General features: G+C 42.5%; 1 protein-coding gene across 1 annotated transcript; it reads left to right on the top strand.

Moving 5' to 3' along the window:
• Nucleotides 1-12,276: 12,276 nt before the first annotated feature.
• LOC119554144 (toll-like receptor 6) lies at nucleotides 12,277-19,856 on the top strand. Its single transcript, XM_037864921.1, has one exon. It carries the CDS (start codon nucleotides 12,788-12,790, stop codon nucleotides 17,342-17,344), a length of 4,557 nt encoding a protein of 1,518 aa, XP_037720849.1. The 5' UTR covers nucleotides 12,277-12,787; the 3' UTR covers nucleotides 17,345-19,856.
• Nucleotides 19,857-21,585: the final 1,729 nt, after the last annotated feature.

The raw sequence follows: 21,585 nt of genomic DNA on the forward strand, positions 1-21,585 counted from the left end.
CAGAACTCAATTATATAATAATTAAGAGTCGATAATAGATAGATAAAATGTCCCACAATCATTTAAAATAATTTTTCTCGACGGCTTTGTTTCAGCTGCTTCTTTTAGAGGAGTTCTCAGCCTTCATTAGTTCTTGATCAGACTACAAAATCATGCCCCCTTCATGCGGGCTTGCCTAAGATATTTCATTCGATAATTAAGTGTAACATTTTTTTTGAACCTATTCATGCTGGTAGCAAAGAAACTGCTCGCACAACCCTCGGAGTGAGAGAGAGGGGCTGATGTTGTTAGAAGGAGAGGGTGCTCTATGCAAACACACACCTGGCTGTTAGATTTAGATGGTAAGACGGGAGGAACAACCACGTGTCTGGGAGTGGGAAGGAAGTGGAGCCCCAGCTGGCACATATAACCCCCTAAGCCCCCGCCTCTGGTGGAATTCCGCATCCTCCCTTAACCCCTTATGGCCCTTTCCCCAGATTGTCTGCGTATGCAAAAATATAATTTAACACACATTTGCGCAATTAGATTCATTCGTGCAGGATGAGTGGGAATGGGTGGAAAAGGGGCTTGGAATACGAACAGGAGTCGACTGACATACAAATGAATATCTATGAGTGTTGCTCGGGATATATACAGCTAAAGTCAAATAAGTAGAAAATTAAATTAAAGGTGGCTTAGGAAGCACAATTTGTATATTTGAGAATTATTTAACCATGAAAATGGGTTTTGGTACTTAACAAGAAAAATTATTAGCTTGTAGTATTAATAAAATATTAAGAACTGGAACATAAATTTTAATTTTAGTTACACAATGTTATTTCCAATGTTAAAATTTTTATTATCAATTTACTAAATTATTTTATTATTTATTCTGCTATAACTTCAACTCGAACTGTGTGTGAAATGCTCCAGGAGAGCGGCTATGTGCGATTGCATGTGTGTAAATGTCACAATTTGAATACATAAAATGCAAATAACGACACCGACAGGACCCAGCAAGGACTTCTAGTCTACCCTCCCCGTTCACCGCAACTCCTTTGCAGATTCCTTGGCTAAAAAAGGAATATAAATTGCTTCCAATGCAGAGACATCTATTAAAAGGACATAAAAAAGCATAAAGGCGGAAATGATGTATGGAAAGAGGAAGGAGGGCGCCCAGCACCACCCCGTTGCCAATTTAGCGAAAAGGAAAGTAGAAAGTAGAGCTCTAGCCGAAAGGAGGCGACCTGTTGCCCCACATATTTTTGGCAGTGCTAATTTAAGCAATGCAGGTAAAGTCAGCTCCTCCTGCCCGCAAAAATAATAAAATTTACACACTTGCAAATGCCGCCTGCTAGTCCCAGGATTTCCTTCTTTTTTTGGGTCCTTCTGCATGAAATATGCTCGGGCAGAAAATGCTTACAAGTGTAAACCACAGCCTGGGCACATGTAGACCTGTCAAGGTTTTCCTGTGGAAAGCCGGGGAAAAAGCGGAAAGGGGGGCGGTCTCCGCTCCTCTGTAATTGTTTTTTATAAAATTTAATTTATGGCATTTTTGCACAGCCTGGGAAAACGGGGCGTGGCGGGCGGGAAAATTGAGGTGTGCGCTTTGCACTGCACTTGAAACTTTTCCGGAACATTTTTTCACGGTGCACGTGCGAGTTTGTGTACGAGTATGCGAGTGGTATTAAAATTTATTTGTATGACATTTTCTATATGCACGGGGAAAGAAGAGAAAGATGGCCATATTCGCATACCAAAAGAGCAAGCGAGAGGATTGTGACAAATTTAACGCCCTGCACATCAAAACTAAAAGCTGCCTAACAAAAAATTGACTGTAACAATCGGCGGAAAAAGGTGCGAGCGGGATAGGGAGTTTGGTTAAAAAGAGACAGGCTTAACTACGGTCACAGGGAGCTTTACTCTCGGTTTACAATTGACATGATTTTAATGGCATTTCGCATTGAATTGTTCAAATTGGAGAGCCGACTTAATGGATTTAAAGCTGTGCACATATTTATTTGAGGGAAAAACACATCCTAAAAATTAAAAATGTAGTATTTTACGATATATGGGTTGTGGTGGACGGGTTTTGACCTGAATTTTAAAAGGAGTAAATAATAAGAAATAAAAGAAAGCGTAGCTTTTAAAGTATAACTTTTTGGTTGATACGTAAATTGTATGTTTAAAAATATTATAATTTTAATCATATTAGTGGGACCTTTCTTCTGTTTTATTCATAAAGAGAACAGCGAAAACTGTTTGGTTTCCGAGACATACAAAAAGTATGCGTTGAAAAACACCGACCATCTATACAAAACTTGTTATTGTATACAAATTTAATAGTATATATGAACCTTTTTAGTTCCCTAACATCATTGACTTTCTGTACCAGCCCGCTGTGAACATTTCAAATTGAAAATGAGGAGTCCCCTTAAGAATATAAATTAACCCGTAATAATGAATATCTTTAAAAGACAATGAGATACCACTTTCTTATCCACAAAAAACCCAAAACCACAACGATTAAAGCATTACCCCTAAAAAACCCTTATAATAAGGGATTAATATTACAAGATTGTTCGCAATTAAGGGCACAGATAGCTTCACAATTTTTAATTTCATTTTTTCAGTCGCCATCAATTTGTTCCCTTCCATGTATTTTTCCCGCCTTTTTTCCCTCTCCTTCGAACACAACTTAACCTAGACCATGCCATCATTTGTTGTGGTCGGTAGAGCAACAATAAAAAAAAGTAGAAAGAAATAAATGGAATCTAATTGCCCTGTCCTATGCCCCGTCCACTTTTTTCTGCCTTTCCGGAATATTTTAATTAATTTCCCTCAGAGCCCCCAACCATTTATTTTTCGCTGGCTCCCTGTGCACAGAAAATTTGATTTCTAATTGCTCTGTCGCCTGTGTTTCAGTTAAGGAGAGAAAATGCCAGGGGAATGGGCAAAAAAAGTTCTTTCATGTTATTTATTCACTTTGATTATGGCAGAAAAATGTTGAAGGCATGCCATCGCTCGGTTGCCATTTCAATTGTTTCCATGGCAGATGAGGAGAGGCAACCCTTGCCCGTTCTCCTGGCAACCCTGGCAGACAAAAGTCGAGCACACAAAACAATTTTTTTTTTTAACGTAACAAAATAAAAATTTTAAATTTATAAAAACAATATTAAATATTCTGATCAAAAATGAAATCAATAATAATGATGAATAGCTGCTGAGCTGATAGGTGTAATATATTTAGAAATAGTTTTAATAAGAATAGTATATTAGTATAGTATAGTATACTAAAAATAAATATCTAACAAACAAAGCCTATTTAAATTTAAATAATAAGAAATAAATTTAAATATTCAAATCATTTTCAGTTACTGTTGTTAGTTTTCTTCAGTGCCTTACAATTGCTAGGGAAAAACGGAAGGAGAAATTTATTGGGACACACGCACCTTGGGGGCAGAAATCAAAGTCAGATGCCTCGTCCACAAAACAGCCGAGAGGCACTTTAATGCTCAGGTTAAGTCAATCCGACTTTCACCTCCCACTTTCACCGCTCGTTCCTGCCTCCCCATTTTGCCACAGCTTTCCACCCCCCACCCCCAACATCCTTGCTGCATATTTGTGGTTGCAAAACGGCTGCCTTGCTTTCAACTTGGTTTGGGTAAACTATTTCAGTTCAACCGAGCATAAAACTGAAACTCGCCTGGAAGTGTGTCAAAAATTGAAGAAGCAACAGTAAAAAACCGAACCCTTGACGAAAGATACGAACGGAAAACATGAAACCTTAAGATACTTTTCTTGTGGACGATGTACTCGGATGGAAATATAAAATGGTAAGTGAAAAAACTTACTGCGGTGATTCAGAGGTTTATAACATCAGTTGTAATCTGCTTTGGTTAACATTTTGTAAGCTTTTTGTAACGTAGCCCGGAAAATAAATACTGTGCTTTAAGAAAGGTATAACTCGAAACATAAGTAAGACTTGCATTTCGGGAGAAAAGGGTCTTTTGATATTAATATAATAAAATTTTGAAAAACAAGTCCTAGCATAATACCCTATTTTGTTATAAGTATTTAATATTATCGACCCGACGATTCGGTATCATCTTACCTACCTCAATATCATCGTGTCATGTATAAAACTAACACCGATATCTTGGGTCATCAACGCCGAAATTTCGTTGCCTTCAACATTCCGGCCATATAAAGTGTTTTTTCCAATAAAAACCCATCCCAAACAAGACTTTAATGACCTGAGCGTTAAGATAGCTCCCACATAAAAGAGAACGATATGAAAATAAGAACCTGCAACAGATGAAATTGCCAATAAATATGAAAGAGTTTCGAAAACATGTGCGCAACCTGAAGAAGCAGAAAATGCCACGGAAAATAACAACAATGCCGACATTGACACCGAAAAATTGCTTAGCGAAAAGTCAGTCACAGGGAAACCCCGCAAAAAACAAAAACAAGAATATCAGAAAAGCGAAGGAAACTGCGAAAAAAGGCGGAGCAGCCATGGACGGCGTCAAAAGTACGTCTCCATAATTTTTATTTATTTTCCTAAAATGCATCTAAAAATATAACAAAATAGAGTAGTTTTTAAAAGCTCTCTAATGATTAGCCAGCAATTAATTAAAATTTATTTTAGTTTAAGCCATCAAAAACAAAAAACAACAGACACAAATTGGAGTTCCAAAAAATGTGTCACCCACGCACCAAGAGAAATGTGAGAGAAAGAAAGTTAGAGAGGGAGAGAGAGGGAGAAAATTTCCCCGAGTGACCCAGTGAGGAAAGTGAGAGCGGAAAAGCGCGAGAGCCGAAAGAGAGAGTGGTGGGTTTTGAAGTCTGCAAAGTGGCCCTGAAAACTCACCACGGGCAACAGCTGTCGTCGTTCTCTCGAAATCAGAAACACACATTTACACACACACATGCACAGACGCTGTCGGAAAATAAGGAAAAACATTGAAAGGACTGCCACAGTTTTCCTCGCTCTCTTTGCAACATCCCATGCAGTGCATTGTTCGACTGACTTCACTTTTGAGGGTTTCCTTCGCCGTCTCGAAATGTTTTTCGTATTTCCAATATGCCCTTTGTCTCAGCTCCGATTTAATGAGTTTTCCTTATTTCGGTGTGAAGTCCTGCGGTGCTCCTCCAGTCAAATTCCTGCTGCGCCTAATGGCATTATGGTAGCTGTCATACTCGCACCTTCCGACTCAAATCGCAGTCGATCCAACTAAATCGCCTCTATTCGAGCCACACTTCACGGCTGCTGGACTGGACATGCACTGGGAGAAAATGTGCTGTCTTATCTAAAAATAGATGTGGCAGAAAACGGTTGCAGAGATGCAATTCACATAGCACTATTTTTAAAATAACAAATGCATTTGTATAAGCCGTATATTTATATTGAAAATATTGAAAAATACTTAATTTTGAAAAATATATATATGTACTTGTTAAGAATACAATTATTCTTTGTTTGAAAGAATTACCATGAAAAAGAATAAAATATTTACATAAAAAAAAGGGTTTCTTTAAATTCAAGTCTCAATAGGGACTCTATAGATACTATAGTATCTAAAGGTTTTAGTTAAAAATTCTGAAATATATTATTTTAAAGGAAATATGATAAACTTCACTACTTACTCTCAAAAAATATTTAAAAATATGGTTAGTTTTCCTAAAAAAGTCAATCATTTTATGTAGTTTTTATTTTGCATACTATAAGCGAGGACTTTTGGATACCCTCCAACCAAACTATTTTAAGCACTTTAAAATATTTTTTCTGAGTGCACTTAGCAGGACTCACACAGAGGACAGCAAGGAGTCCAACAATGCCAGAGTGCCGTCTTGATTGACAGTTAAATGTCAAGCTAAACAGTGTGAAATCTCCAGGATTGAGGACAAAGGCAGCACTGATTGCTAGGCGCATTGCCAAATGCCTTCGTATTGTTTTCCCACCCCCCTTCCCCCACTGCCAGCAGAGCCTTTTGTTTCGATCGCAATTTTCACCAGAGAGCGACACAAAAAATCAAACCCAAAGGTGCAGGCAACTATATGTATGCCCCATAAAAAAAACCAACTGTCCAACAAGCAAAGTTAGATTGAATCGTTAGGAAATTGACACTTTCACTTCATTCGAATCGAGGGGTGCGAGTCTCTAAATTTATGAAATTCGAGAAGCCGCTGGTTATGAAGAAAACGCTACCCGAGAGTTGTCCCGACGTCTAAAATTGCTGCTTGATTTGTGGAGCAGGATAACGAGGGTTTCGGCGGGGAAATGGAAAACGGGGAGGGGAATGCTTTGACAGCAGGCACAGACCAAAGTCAGACTTAAAACTCCGGGGAACGCGAACGGAAATGAGAGGATTATAGAGGTCTGCAGATGAAAAAAAGCATTTGTTATAAGGAGTATTTCACTTTCAATTGTTAGAAAGCGATCCAGGGGACTCCTTAAGGCTATTATAAATATAACGGTGTCGAATTTTTCATTAGATCTATATTTATACAGCTCTAACATGATTTTACATGACATATTAGGGGATAAGACATATGGCTATTAAATTGGCGATACCTCGGGGACTTAAAGGAATTTTAAACTGACTCAGTCTAAACAAACATTTTCACTATGAAGTAGATATATATCTAAAAGTTTTACTCCTGAGCAATTTTAAATTAAATAATTTAATATTTTAAAATATATTATTTTCAATTACCTTAAATTAAGGTCCTTAATATTAACCAATTTTTTCAACTATCATTATTTTCTCTTACAAAATAAATATATAAAGTAATTCGTAATAAAAAACAATATGTTTTTCTATAATCCGCATTATACCTTATCCTATCCATTTATCTGGGCGTATAGAGAGCCTTGCACTTTTTTCCCATGCTTAAAAATGTCCATTTAAACCTACTCGTTTCTTTTCATCTTGCCCTGTTTTTCCCACTGTTAATCTAAGATGAGGGCTAGTCGCACTTCCGTTTTAAACACAGTTGCAAGTGCTAATCCAAATTCTCGGCATCTCGAGAGTTAACCATCTCATCTTCATCTGCTTAGCTTGGCATTTCCCTTTGTCCCCGCAAATCTAAGCCACTTTGCTGGGTAAACAGAGGCAAATTCTCAACACTTTTATCTGAGATTGAAGGGGACATAAACATCCTTTTGAGGAGCTGGGTATTCACGTATCCGCATCCGCATCTGCACCTCCCGGAATCGCACTGCAGGCCCCGGGGCTGTCATCTCGATGGAGATATTATCTAATTCCATATTCCCACCCCGCCCACCTAAAGCAGATCTCAATGCAAAATCCAATAGTCATGCACACACACAATCCACAATTGAAGAAGATTGAGCAGATTGAGGAATTGAAAGGAGACTCCAAGGTAAACACTTGCGGATGCTCAAGATTAGTTGTGGTGGTGGTCCGGTTCGCCAGTGTCCTTCGTTATTTGCTTTAAAAGGACATTTTACAGCCATCGGCAATTCATCTTGTCCTTTCTCCCCCCGGTAAAGGAAATAAAAAATTTGTTTGTCCGCTTGCTAGCTGATTCCCAAATGTCTTTATGGGCCTTGTGCATTGTCCTTTGCTCCTTTTTATTTTCCGCTGGAGCGGAAGCAGGAAATACTCACATGTAGGTAAATGTCAAGTCAGCCCAGTTGGCTGCATTTTCTCCTTCGTTTTTTTGTCCACTGATTGTTTACCTTTTGGCGTATTTTGACAACTAAATTGGTGGACGAAGGTCTTCAATCCCAGTTCCTGTTCCCACCCAAGGTGAGCCACCCAGCCGGCCCTCCCTGCTCCTTATAAATTAAATGTCAACCGCCCGCTTCCGATTTCAGTTGGCCACATGTTCGATTTCCGGCTGCCACCTTTTCATAACCCACAGAACTGTGGCCAGAACTGCTTTTATGGGAACTGAACTGAGGCGCACTGGCTGCGGACCGTCTCGAAGGTCGACCGGGCAATTACTTGGCTAAATCGCTGAGACTCGGAACCAACTGCTGCAATTCCAGCCACCGCTTTTCCTCCACGCTTTTCCTCCTTTTTACGATTCGTCCTTGGCTTGTGCAATTTTCTTTGGGCACAACTGTCATTATGGACTTTGGTCAGGCTGCATTCAGGAGTTGTTGCAATATATTTGCCGAGGTGGCTGGGGAGGGGAAACCGCAGCCTCCGTTTCGGTGCGGCATGTGGAAAGATATTTTCCAATAAAAATTGGGTTAGTTGCGGAATTTCCGTATATCAAATATTATTTACCTCAACTTTTGAAGCTATTCAACCGACGTAACACTTTCTTTGGAAGAGCTTATTTTAGCTAAAGGGTGCAGTTTTATTACTTTCAAATGGATTTAATTGAATTAGTTGTGTTATTTATGTGTGGTTAAGCTAGCAAAATTTGTTGGCCAATTAGTTGTCTATTTTACTAAGGCATTTTAAGGCGAATTTCCTTTTAGTTTCATTTTTAAACAATATTGTTTTAATTGAGTGTCGCCTGTGTATTTTTTCAATAAAAACAGAAATACCGTTGACAGCTTTAGATTGACTTGTGTCAGCCCAATGCCATTATATTCCATTAGATATTTTTTACAAGTGTACGCAGAGATTAGGGTACCCCCATTTGGCCCGCCCCCATGACAGACACTTTTCATCCTGTCCGTATCTTTTGGATACAGATCCCCGACTAGTTGGACAGATAGCCTAGGAAAATTTTTAGCTTTAGTTTGCTGCTAATGAGCAATTCATGTCAATTGCTAATTAGTGCGCTGCAGATTCCTATCCGCCTGTCTGAGCTGCCTGAAATGCCTCACTGACTGACTTATCCTATCTTTCTGTGCGGCTATCTGGGTATCTGGCTTTCTGGCCATTTTTATGGCCCAAAGAAGCTCCGAGCCAGCGAGACACAATGGCCGAGAAATTAGCAAACCCATGGCAAGATAAGTCAATTAGGTTTGGCTTTATAGCCGCTGCTAGTGAAAACAAAAGGAGCCCAGAAAGGCAGGCGAAGGCCGGCAAGTCGAAGGAGAACCAAATCAAATAAAATGAGGCCAAAATAAAGGCAACAATTAATAAACGCAAACAGAGTGAAAGAGAAACGACAAACGAGGACGAGCCAAAGCTGCCAAAAAGGACGACGGGGTGGGTGATTCGAGTGGGTGGCGATCAGGAGGATGGTATCGGATGGGTTGGGTATCTGAAGGATGTGGGGCGGTGGGTGGCTGGGTGGTGTTTGCCTGTGACGTGTATGGGCAATTTAAGCTGGCATCGGACAAGCAACTGACAGGAGGGAGCCGAGTCCGATGCTCTTGTTACCGAGACCTGCGGCCCCCAGAGACGCAATTGTTACATTTAATTGTGATTTTTGTGGCCCCGTCCACATCTCTGTACATTGAAAATAAATTAATATGACTTTTTATAGTTTATTTTTCTGAAAGCTTTCCGTTTTTATTTTAATTTAATTTTTTTTATTTTAAAATAATTATTTAGGGAAAATAAATGAATAGAATCATAAACATACTCCTAAAAATCATTGAAAAATTTTAATCTTAAGACAAACAAACGAAAATTCTCATACCAAAAATCTTTTATGATATGTAATTATAAATAATAAATAACTTTATTTCTCACACAAAATAGGTTTATTCCCCTCTATCCAAAGAAACAAATATTTCTAACTCTCTATACATAATCTAGGTATATAACAAATATAAAATTCAATAATATTACCCTGCTTTCTTAAGTGTAACAAGACTATAAAAATGTAAAGCCTTTTCGAAATTCTTTAAGTATGTCAGTTCGGTTGATTCTTTTCTTTATTTGGCCCCTAAACCACGCTTTGCTTCAAATTAACACTTGTTTTTTTTCAAGTGCATCCGTAAAGCTGCTTGGGCGCCATAAAATATGCAACCTTTCTTGCTACCTCCCCCTGGCTTTGAGTGAAAGTAATCCGAAATGCTGTCATTAGGCCGAGTCCAGAGCACAGAGCCACAATTAAGATTGACTTGGAAGCCGCCCAGCCGTCAGGCTAATACCACGGCAAGGACATCCACTATAACCAGCAAACCAATCCAATCTCCACACCGAGAGTTATGGCTTTGTCGAAAAGTGGACTCCGATTCAGCTCGGCTCTGCCCCAGACTGCGGCTTTATCTGGTGGGTCATTTCTCATAATTTTCCACAGCTCGAGAATTATTGCAAAAGTTAATATTAATGACGTTGATGAAAATCTTGTCATTCGTGTTACCAAAAAAAAAGAAGCGAAAGGAACCTCCGTTATGGGGCACATAAATAAAGGAGCTGCGACCAGGACCACGGACAAAAGCCAGAAGCGTTCACCAAATTGATAACCACCGAAAAAAGAATAAGAGAGCGGCGAAGAAATATTCCTCCTTGGTTGCATGTGCCACCACACAAAGGAAAGCGAGCCACAAAAACCTCGTCCTTGCCGCCATTTACATTTGAAAGAGCCTGCGAAAGCCCGAAGGTGAGGAAAATAAGGGGCACACTGGGAGAAAAATAGCAATGAATATAAAATAAAGTAAGGAAATGGTTTATCCTTTGGCCTAGGACAGGGCCAGGGCCCTGTGGTTATACCAAAAAGTATTTCCACAAAACTAAAATAATATTGTAAAAAAAACTGAGACGTTTTATTGGTTATTAATATTAATGTGCATATTTTAATTTATTACATTTTATTCACATTTTTTAATAGGTGTTAATATAGTTCTTTATTACCTAAATGCAAAGTTTTTTTTACCGTGCTGGAGGCTTATTAGACTTGGCTGCTGTTCGTGGCGCTGCCGCTGCTGCTGGTGATATAATTTTAATAACTTACATAATATATTCTTTTGTGTGGCCAAGCCACATAATTGTTAGAAACATTAGGCAAATCATTAGCCCAGCACGAATAGTGGGAGGCAGGCGCTCTGTTGGCTGACGCAATTTGGCAGAAATGTTTTTGTGTTTGCCTTTAGTGGCGACAAAAATATCTTCACCCACATAGCCAAGGATATGGGAAAACTTTCGAGGCAGCTAAGGAAAATTACCCACAGATAAAGTGTCCAGGGCAGCTGTTTTCCTTGGGAATTAGTCATGAAAGACGTGGAGTTTATCAAGGTTACTATGCCGTGGCAATCGCTTTGGAATTTGTTGGCGGTGATCCATCAATATTTTTGCTTTCACCCAAATATTGAACAATCAAAATAAAGAAAGGCAGAGGTTAACCAAATAAGGAACAATGGAGGGTCTCCTTTGTAAATTAACCCTTGGAAGATTTTCTTGATGGATTGATTCACTCTAAGAAAGATCTTCGCTTACACAAAGAATGAGCAGGTAGGATTTATTACAAATATAAAAGTGGGATACGTGAGAAGCAAATTATAAAAGTAAAAAGATTATATATATCATATAAGGTCTATGCAAAACTTTTGTAAAGCACCCACATATATCCTAGTTCAACCTAATCGAGTCTAGCTAAAACCTAACTTAACTTCCTTTTTTGGGTTTCAAAGCCAAGTCCTGATCCCAAGGCCCCGCACATACAGCGCCCAACCAAACCCCATAATGCTGGCCATAATCATTACCATTAACCTGATGGGGAAGACAGTTTTTTGCTGCTTTGGTGGGCGAAAAAGAAGTCATGAAACCACAGGAATTGCTACATGAGGCGCAAACAAAACAGTTTAATTAAAATTATTATTGTAATTTAATGGAATGTGAGGAATTATTATTTTTATATGGGCCCATGGAACAGGAGCAAAAACAGCCAGCAAAGGACCTCGAACACACACACACACAATCATACACACACACATGGCATAAAAATAAATTACGTTTGTATGAAGATTGGCGCTGGCCCATGCACATCATATATTTTCATTATCAAAACAGAGACAGCTCGAAGTCGCCGGTTGGCGGCGGGGGGTACGGGGATCTATCTCCGAATCGGCGGCAAAAAATAAAGGATATACGAAATACGGAATACGAAAAAGCAAAGAAAATACGAACGAACGCCAGCTGTTTGATGCGATTAGATGGAGAGAAAGAAAAACATTTTCCAGCATCCGTTCCGAGGCAGAGCGAATTTCCCTTTGGTCACGCTCTCCGAGAACTCCGAGAACTACGAGAGTTTCCCGCCTGTGCAGAGCCTGTCGGCTGCTCTTCGGCGCTTTTCCAGCGCCGCTCGGCTCGCCTTCGGCTTTTCGGATTTTCGGGGTTTCGAGTTCGGGGACGACTCTCCATTTAAAAGAGAGGTTGCGCACGTTGCGGCAGTCAGTCGAAAATCAGCCAACGTGCGCGTTACATTACGAACCGGAAAATCGACGCTGCACCACTCAAGTTTCCCACACACCAACACACACACACACATGCCCGTGGAAAAGTGGGCTCAGTCGAATATTATAGAAAAAGTGATAATAGAATTCGCGCCCGCAGCTAAATTGAAATTCATCAAAGGTTCCTACAACGCGACGTGTAATAAACAAAATCCCTCGAAAAACGAGAAAATTGAAAACCCAAAGCGAGTAGTAAAATTTGAATACAAAAACCCGAAAAATGTGCCGGTTGTAAGAGAGAAGAAAGCACGGAGAGCATAATTAACTAAAGAATTCGGTGGGGAAATAAGGAAAATCTGGCTTGAAGTAGAGGGAGCACAAAAGCCGAATATGCCGAATATGTGCGCAGACTTTTCTTTGGCCAGCCAGTGGAATTGATTTTCTTTTCGTTTCTCCCGACATCTGTCCCCTCGCCCCCCGCGAAGAAACCCCCTTTTCTGGTGTCTCCAAGCCGAAATAGTCGCCAAAATGATCTACTACATGCTGCTCCTGCTGCCCGTTGTCCTGGCCCAGGATCAGCAGCACACCACGGAATCGCTGTCCAGCAAGCACCAGCAGCTGTCGCACTCGAACGCGATAATGGGCGAGGCCGGGGTCTCCAACTCGCAGCTGATGCAGCCCCCGATCCCGGCGAGAACCCTGCGACCCCTGACCTCGGGCGCCGGGGGCGACCCCTCGCTGTACGACGCCCCCGACGACTGCCACTTCATGCCGGCTGGGGGCCTGGACCAGCCGGAAATAGCCCTCACCTGCAACCTACGGACCGTGAACAGCGAGTTCGACACCACCAACTTCAGTGTGATTCCCGCGGAGCACACGGTGGCCCTGCACATCCTGTGCAACGACGAGATCATGGCCAAGAGCCGCCTGGAGGCCCAGTCCTTCGCCCACTTGGCCCGGCTCCAGCAGCTGTCCATCCAGTACTGCAAGCTGGGTCGCCTGGGCCGCCAGGTCCTGGATGGCCTGGAGCAGCTGCGCAACCTGACCCTGCGGACCCACAACATCCTGTGGCCCGCCCTGAACTTCGAGATAGAGGCGGACGCCTTCCTTGTGACCCGCAGATTGGAGCGCCTTGACCTCAGTTCGAACAACATCTGGTCGCTGCCGGACAACATATTCTGCACCCTGTCCGAGCTGTCGGCCCTGAACATGAGCGAGAACCGCCTGCAGGATGTCAACGAGCTGGGCTTCCGGGACCGCAGCAAGGAGCCAGCCAGTGCTCCTGGCACTGCCTCCACCGAATCCTCCTCCACAACCGAATCGGCCAGGAAAAGTAGCAGTGTCAGCTGCTCTCTGGATCTGGAGTACCTGGATGTGAGCCACAATGACTTTGTGGTCCTGCCGGCCAATGGTTTCGGCACCCTGAGGCGGCTGCGAGTCCTGTCGGTCAACAACAATGGCATCTCCATGATAGCCGACAAGGCTCTGAGTGGTCTGAAGAACCTGCAGGTCCTCAACCTGAGTTCCAATAAAATTGTGGCCCTGCCCACGGAGCTCTTTGCCGAGCAGGCCAAGATTATCCAGGAGGTGTATCTGCAGAACAACTCCATAAGTGTGCTGAACCCCCAGCTCTTCTCGAATCTCGACCAGCTGCAGGCTCTGGATCTCTCGATGAACCAGATAACCTCCACGTGGATCGACAAGAACACCTTTGTGGGATTGATCCGATTAGTGCTTCTCAACCTGTCCCACAACAAGCTGACCAAGCTGGAACCAGAGATCTTCAGTGACTTGTACACCCTGCAGATCCTGAATCTGCGCCACAATCAGCTGGAGAACATAGCTGCGGACACCTTCGCCCCGATGAACAATCTCCACACGCTTCTACTGTCCCACAACAAACTGAAGTATCTGGATGCATATGCCCTGAATGGACTGTATGTCCTCTCGCTGCTCTCGCTGGACAACAATGCCCTGATTGGCGTGCATCCGGATGCCTTCCGGAACTGCAGTGCCCTGCAGGACCTCAATTTGAATGGCAATCAGCTGAAGACCGTGCCGCTGGCCCTCAGGAATATGCGACATCTGAGGACCGTGGATCTGGGCGAGAACATGATTACCGTGATGGAGGACAGTGCCTTCAAGGGTCTGGGAAATCTCTACGGCCTGCGCTTGATTGGCAACTATCTGGAGAACATCACAATGAACACTTTCAAGGATCTGCCCAGCCTGCAGATCCTGAATCTGGCCAGAAATCGCATTGCGGTTGTGGAACCAGGAGCCTTCGAGATGACCTCCAGTATTCAGGCTGTTCGGTTGGATGGCAATGAGTTGAGTGACATCAATGGCCTGTTCAGCAACATGCCCTCCCTCCTCTGGCTGAACATCTCCGATAATCGCCTGGAATCCTTCGACTACGGCCATGTTCCCTCCACCCTGCAGTGGCTGGATCTGCACAAGAATCGCCTGAGTTCGCTGTCAAACCGATTTGGTCTGGATGCCGAACTGAAACTGCAGACTCTGGATGTGAGCTTCAACCAGCTGCAGCGCATTGGACCCAATTCCATACCGAACTCCATAGAACTGCTGTTCCTGAACGACAACCTGATAACCACAGTGGATCCAGATACCTTCATGCACAAAACTAACCTGACGAGGGTGGACCTGTATGCGAATCAAATAACCACCCTGGATATCAAGTCCCTGAGGATTCTGCCGGTTTGGGAACATCGGCCATTGCCGGAGTTCTATATCGGGGGAAATCCCTTCACTTGCGATTGCAACATCGACTGGCTGCAAAAGATCAACCACATTACCTCGCGTCAGTATCCCAGGATAATGGATCTGGAGACCATATACTGCAAGTTGCTGAACAACCGGGAGAGGGCTTACATACCCCTGATAGAAGCCGAGCCCAAGCACTTTCTGTGCACCTACAAGACCCACTGCTTCGCTGTCTGCCATTGCTGTGAGTTCGATGCCTGCGACTGCGAGATGACCTGCCCCACGAACTGCACCTGCTTCCACGACCAGACCTGGTCCACCAACATCGTCGAGTGCTCGGGAGCCGCCTACTCCGAGATGCCGCGACGAGTGCCCATGGACACCACCGAGCTGTATATAGATGGAAATAACTTTGTGGAGCTGGCAGGGCACTCCTTCCTGGGCCGCAAGAACCTTGCCGTGCTCTATGCCAACAACTCCAATGTGGCCCATATATACAACACCACCTTCAGCGGCCTCAAGCGCCTGTTGATCTTGCACCTGGAGGACAACCACATAGTCAGCCTGGAGGGCAACGAGTTCCACAATCTGGAGAACCTGCGGGAGCTCTACCTGCAGTCCAACAAGATTGCCAGCATAGCCAACGGCAGCTTCCAGATGCTGAGGAAGCTGGAGGTCCTGCGACTGGACGGCAATCGCCTGATGCACTTCGAGGTCTGGCAGCTGAGCGCCAATCCCTACCTGGTGGAGATCAGCCTGGCGGACAACCAGTGGAGCTGCGAGTGCGGCTACCTGGCGCGGTTCCGCAACTACCTGGGCCAGAGCTCCGAGAAGATCATCGACGCTTCCCGGGTGAGCTGCATCTACAACAATGCCACCAGTGTGCTGCGGGAGAAGAACGGCACCAAGTGCACGTTGAGGGACGGAGTGGCCCATTACATGCACACCAACGAGATCGAGGGTCTGCTGCCCCTGCTCCTGGTGGCCACCTGCGCCTTCGTGGCCTTCTTCGGCCTGATCTTTGGACTCTTCTGCTACCGCCACGAGCTGAAGATGTGGGCCCACTCCACCAGCTGCCTGATGAACTTCTGCTACAAGTCGCCCCGCTTCGTGGACCAGCTGGACAAGGAGCGGCCCAACGACGCGTACTTCGCGTACAGCCTGCAGGACGAGCACTTCGTCAACCAGATCCTGGCCCAGACCCTGGAGAACGACATTGGCTACCGGCTGTGCCTGCACTACAGGGACGTGAACATCAACGCCTACATCACGGACGCCCTGATAGAGGCCGCCGAGAGTGCCAAGCAGTTCGTCCTGGTGCTGTCCAAGAACTTCCTGTACAACGAGTGGAGTCGCTTCGAGTACAAGAGCGCCCTGCACGAGCTGGTGAAGCGCAGGAAGCGGGTGGTCTTCATCCTGTACGGGGACCTGCCCCAGCGGGACATCGACATGGACATGCGGCACTACCTGCGGACGAGCACCTGCATCGAGTGGGACGACAAGAAGTTCTGGCAGAAGCTGCGACTGGCCCTGCCCCTGCCGAATGGTCGGGGCAACAATAACAAGAGGGTGGTGTCCGGCTGTCTCTCGGCCAGAACCACCTCGGTGAACATGTACGCCACGAGTCACGAGTATCAGGCGGGAAATGGTGGGGTGATACCGCCCCCCAGTGCCCGCTATGCGGAGTGTGGCAGCAACAACTATGCCACCATCAACGAGTGCGGGGCCGCGGGAGGAGGAGCTGGGGCAGCCAGTCGGGGATACAAGCCCATACCCACTTCCGCATCCGCCGCGGCAGCGGCCTGCAAGTTCAACACCATGAACCAGCTGTCCAAGAAGCAGCAGCGGGACCTGAGTGGCATGGCCAAGACCCTGGAGCACCAGCACCACCACGGCCACCAGGCCAATCGCAGGAGCCAGCACGAGTACGCGGTGCCCAGCTACCTGCCCAGTGCTGCCCCGGCCTACGACAGTGTGGACTATGCCAAGCAGCAGATCCGCAGTAATGCCAACTGCGAGTGCGTCACCCTGGGCACCGGCAAGAGGGGTCAAGGGGTCAAGGGGCCCGCCTCGGTGCTGCCCTCCAGTTTTAGCTCGAACTTTGTGGCCCCGGGCGGTGCCCAGTACAACTGCAAAAAGTCCTGCAACTGCATCGGCGACGAGGACCTGCTCTGCTCCTGCGGCGGCGGGGGCGGAGGCATAGGGGTCAACCTGCTGGAGAGCGGCACCCAGAGCAGCGTCACCATGAGCAGCAGCAGCAACAACAGCCGGCAGCCCGAGCTGACCCACTACGAGTCCAACTTGAGCCTGAACGACGACGAGGACGAGGATCAGGATCAGCAGAAGAACCTGTGGGCGTAACGGGGTTAAGTCTAGGGGTTAGCTAAAGAAAACAACAGCAGGAGACAGACTGCGCAACCAGTGAATTTATAAAAATTAAAGGAAAACCCTAAACTAAACATTAACTATAAATACGAAGAGTGGCAGGCAGTTAGCATACTTTTTGGGATGGTTCAAACAGACTGATACTTTTAGTTCTTCGAATAAATTAAAATTGATAACCCTGTAAATAGAGCCAGAGGAGAAAAAACTATATGAGATTTCAATAATTTAGCAACCATTGTAAAAAGACACAAAGCGGTTTTTACATAAGGGCCTGTACATAATTATAAATATATTACGATCCTTAATTTATTTAATATTACATAGCTACGACAAATATAAGAAAAACCATGTTGAATGAAAATAAATGTATGAGAAGCAAACAAAACGATGAAAAAATCCCAATCATTTTCCACTTCCCCAGACTGTTCCACCCGCCCCCCTCCGACATCATCAGATAGCCAGGAAAATTAATTAGCATGTAAGGAAATTGTACGATAAACATCAAACAATGCCATTGGTAAACATGCAAAGGAGCAGAAACAGAGCGAAAATTCGCACCCACAGAGCGCGTGAAAAATGCAGCAAACAATAAAAAGTCATAATAATAACTGCGATGAAAACACACACACACAGAGAGAATAAATACGCGTAATAATAATATTAATAGCTGACACTCAACGAATTGAAAATAAAATTATAGTAAATCATATCCCCTCTCACGCCAACTTTCGCATATAGTCGCCCTGAAAATGCGATAATGATGAGCCGACCGCCCGATGAAGCTGCCGTTGATAACAATTAAGCTCCCAAACGAAACCCGATCGGAAAATATGAATAAAACGCGTTGCAGTTTCGGGCTTAATGGTCTCGTATTTTTTCATTTAAATAACATCGGTAGGATTCCGCACAAAAAGCAGGCTTGGCTAGGCGATTTATAGGAATGTCTGCAAAGCAATTACAATTTACAACGACTTTTCCATTATTTCCTTTTCAAATTAAAACGTTTTTTCACCACAGCCCTTTTTGTATGCCTCCCTTTGATTAAAAATGAACATCGTAATTTTTACTAAAAATAAATATTGGTTTTAGACTTAATGAAAAAAGCTCACATCATATTTTAATCATTGATTTTTTGTCTATTAATATCAAATTACAAAGTTACTTAACGCAAATAATTCATAGACAAGTCAACTTATCTTTTATCCACCACATAAATCCATGTTTCCTTCCCTCCATAATTCCAAGAGTGTATTTACTATTTAAGCATTTTAATTTTTATTTGATTACTTATCCGCGTTCTACATCCGCATCCGCATCAATTGGTTAAGGAAACTGTCAGAACAAGGAAAATAACACAGAACAAACAATCAATTGAGCATACTTTCAGGCTTTTTTGCTGAATGTTGTTCGCTGGCCATACAAAGCGTTTAATGAAATTATTTAATGGCATGCCATTAAAATAACAAAAGAGCAAATAAGAACAACAGAAGCGTATTGATTGAAGGGGAGCGGAATCGGCAGCCATAATCGGGATGGGAGCATTATTATTATTTTACATTTTTTCCATTATGCAAACAACAAATACAACATACATGAATAAATAATATTTTCGCATGTCTGCCCGCGAAATGTACATATATAAATACTTATATAAATGTATACAATAAATAAGAAGTTTCATGAACTAAATACAACAAACATTGATCCCAGATGAATTTATAAAAACACTAAAACACAAAAAACAACAGCAAAGCAAATGGCCTAAATCAATTGAGATACTACTAATAAATATTTACTAAGCATTATAATTATAAACTACACACTGGACAAGCTGCAAAACAGATGTACTTCAAATTTCGTTTGGTCTTAGTTTTGTACAGAAACCGTCGAAAATTCCCTGCAAAACCAAAATAATGAAAAGTTACTCGCAAAAGTTTTAGATAAATTTAATAAGCAAGAACATCCAATGGTAATAAATTACCATTCGAAATAAAATTTCACTTAAAACCAATTAAACCCAATTTTAAATCTCCATTTTATAGAATTCACAAGACGAAAAACAAAATATTACATTTTAAAGTTTGAACATTTCAAATCACGTTTACTAATTTTTAAACACATTTCATTCCCGATCACTCACTCAAAAAACAATTGCAACGATGTTAGACCAGCAGAAAAAGTGACAGATTACCGATAAATATGAATAAAATACTTTATAAGATTTTTGTGTTCCTAAATGCCACTTATGCAAATTAATGTCGATTTCTATGTATACATTAACATATACGAAATATTATACCGAGGCAGAAAAATATGTGAAAGCGTATTTCTCAATTGACAATTTTTGTTTAAAATGAACATGGCCCATTATTTAGTGTGTAAGTGGAAATTTATTTTAAATAATCGCAAAACTAACTGAACAAGCGAACGATGAGAGACGAAAAATAGACTTAATGAAGTCAAAAAAAGAAACAAAACAATATGAAGTCAAGCAACAATAATAAACAAATTTATTTCAAAAATTGAAGTCCTCAAGAGCGTTTTCTTTTGGGAGTGTGGGTACAAATAAGAACTTTATTTCAAAATGTTTATTAAAGAAATAAACGCATACAAACTATTTTTAATATAACTACCTTTAGGGGCTTTAGAAAAATAAATTATTACCACATTCAATAAATATTGTGTTTTCGATTTGTTGACTATAAAGTGAAATCGAATCAAATCTTTTGCCTGTGGTAGTTTCCATTATTAATCATATACGCGGATGAGATGGTCATCAGTACTATAATAATAATAAACCCCCGATAACTGAACCCGTACACAAATGAAGTCTGCTCTCTGTCTGCGAGTCGCTTTGTGTCTGTGTGGCGAGTGTGTTTGAATGCACTTTGAGTGCATTTCGCGTGCCACTTGATGCAACCGCAAGCAATTCATATTCATATGAAAAGTGCTCAACAAACACACACGTGCACAGAAGAAAATGGGAGTACTTAAAGGATAAAAAGTAAAATGTAAAATAATTTAAACAATTTAAAGGATTTTAAAGACTGAATGAATTTAAGATGCCTGTAAAAAGATTGGAGCTTTGAATAAAAAGGACTACCTAAAGATGCCAGTTAAAATACTTAATACTCTTAAAAAGACTGGAATACCTTAAGATGCCATAGAAAATAGTTCAGGTAAGTGTTGTAAAGGGCCATAAAATGCAGTGTCAACTATACTTTTTTAAGGGGAACTGTTTTGATTAACTTTCTAAGACTTTTTAAATATAGTACAAGTTTTTGATCCTCGGAAAAGGAATTCACCAGACCTTTTAGAACCTGAAGAGCTTAAATGAAAATAATCAAGCTTATGGTTGAATTTTCTCCCTGTGTAGCCACACGCAATGTTATTACGCAATGCTGTCCCCACTACCACTCCTCTCAACCACGCGGCTCCTGTTCCTGTTTATCCTTCCTGTCCTGTCGAGGTGTTGGCACGCACTTTTACATGGAGTGGATGGAAGGGGAGACCGGCTAAGAGTGGAGGTCCTGACCACACCCTTTCGGCCGGTTGGCGCACTCCTCGCTGCAGGATAACATGAACTATGCATGCAGCTCAGTGCAGGATTAAGCGACACACACACAAATTTAATTTCATTTAATTGCTTTTTCCAAAGTCCATTTAAATTATAATGCCTGCAAGGGGGCGGCGACAAGGGGGTGTGGCCTGGCATTGATGCATATTTATGGCATACGCAGACAGTCGTCGATGAATCGGTATTCCTTTGATTTGTTGCTCCCGCATTCCTCGAATGCAGTCGCTTTCGGCATTGCAGTTGCAATTAGACGGCGTTTTCCATCATCGCCAATAATTCACCGTCATGGACGTGCATTTTTCCCGGTTGATTTTCACGCTGTTTATGTTTGCGTTACTTCAGTTTATTAATGCAATGCAATTAGTGAAAATTTGTCAGTTAATGGCAGCCAACAGCAACCAAATAAATAATCCGCCCCCCGCGGACTGTCCCAATTTTAATGCATTTTAGCAATAAATAATAACACACTCGCTGCGACAGACGCACACGAATAATAGATAGCGAATAAATTAATGCTATTTATATGGAAAAAGCTCATTAATAAATAGCCGAAATTAAAAGCTTTATATTTTATCAGCATAGAAATACTAAATTAAGTACAATATTTGGGTGACACAAATTAAGTCAAACAAAACTGGGT

Source organism: Drosophila subpulchrella, chromosome 3L, assembly GCF_014743375.2.
Source record: "Drosophila subpulchrella strain 33 F10 #4 breed RU33 chromosome 3L, RU_Dsub_v1.1 Primary Assembly, whole genome shotgun sequence".
Lineage (NCBI taxonomy): Eukaryota > Metazoa > Arthropoda > Insecta > Diptera > Drosophilidae > Drosophila > Drosophila subpulchrella.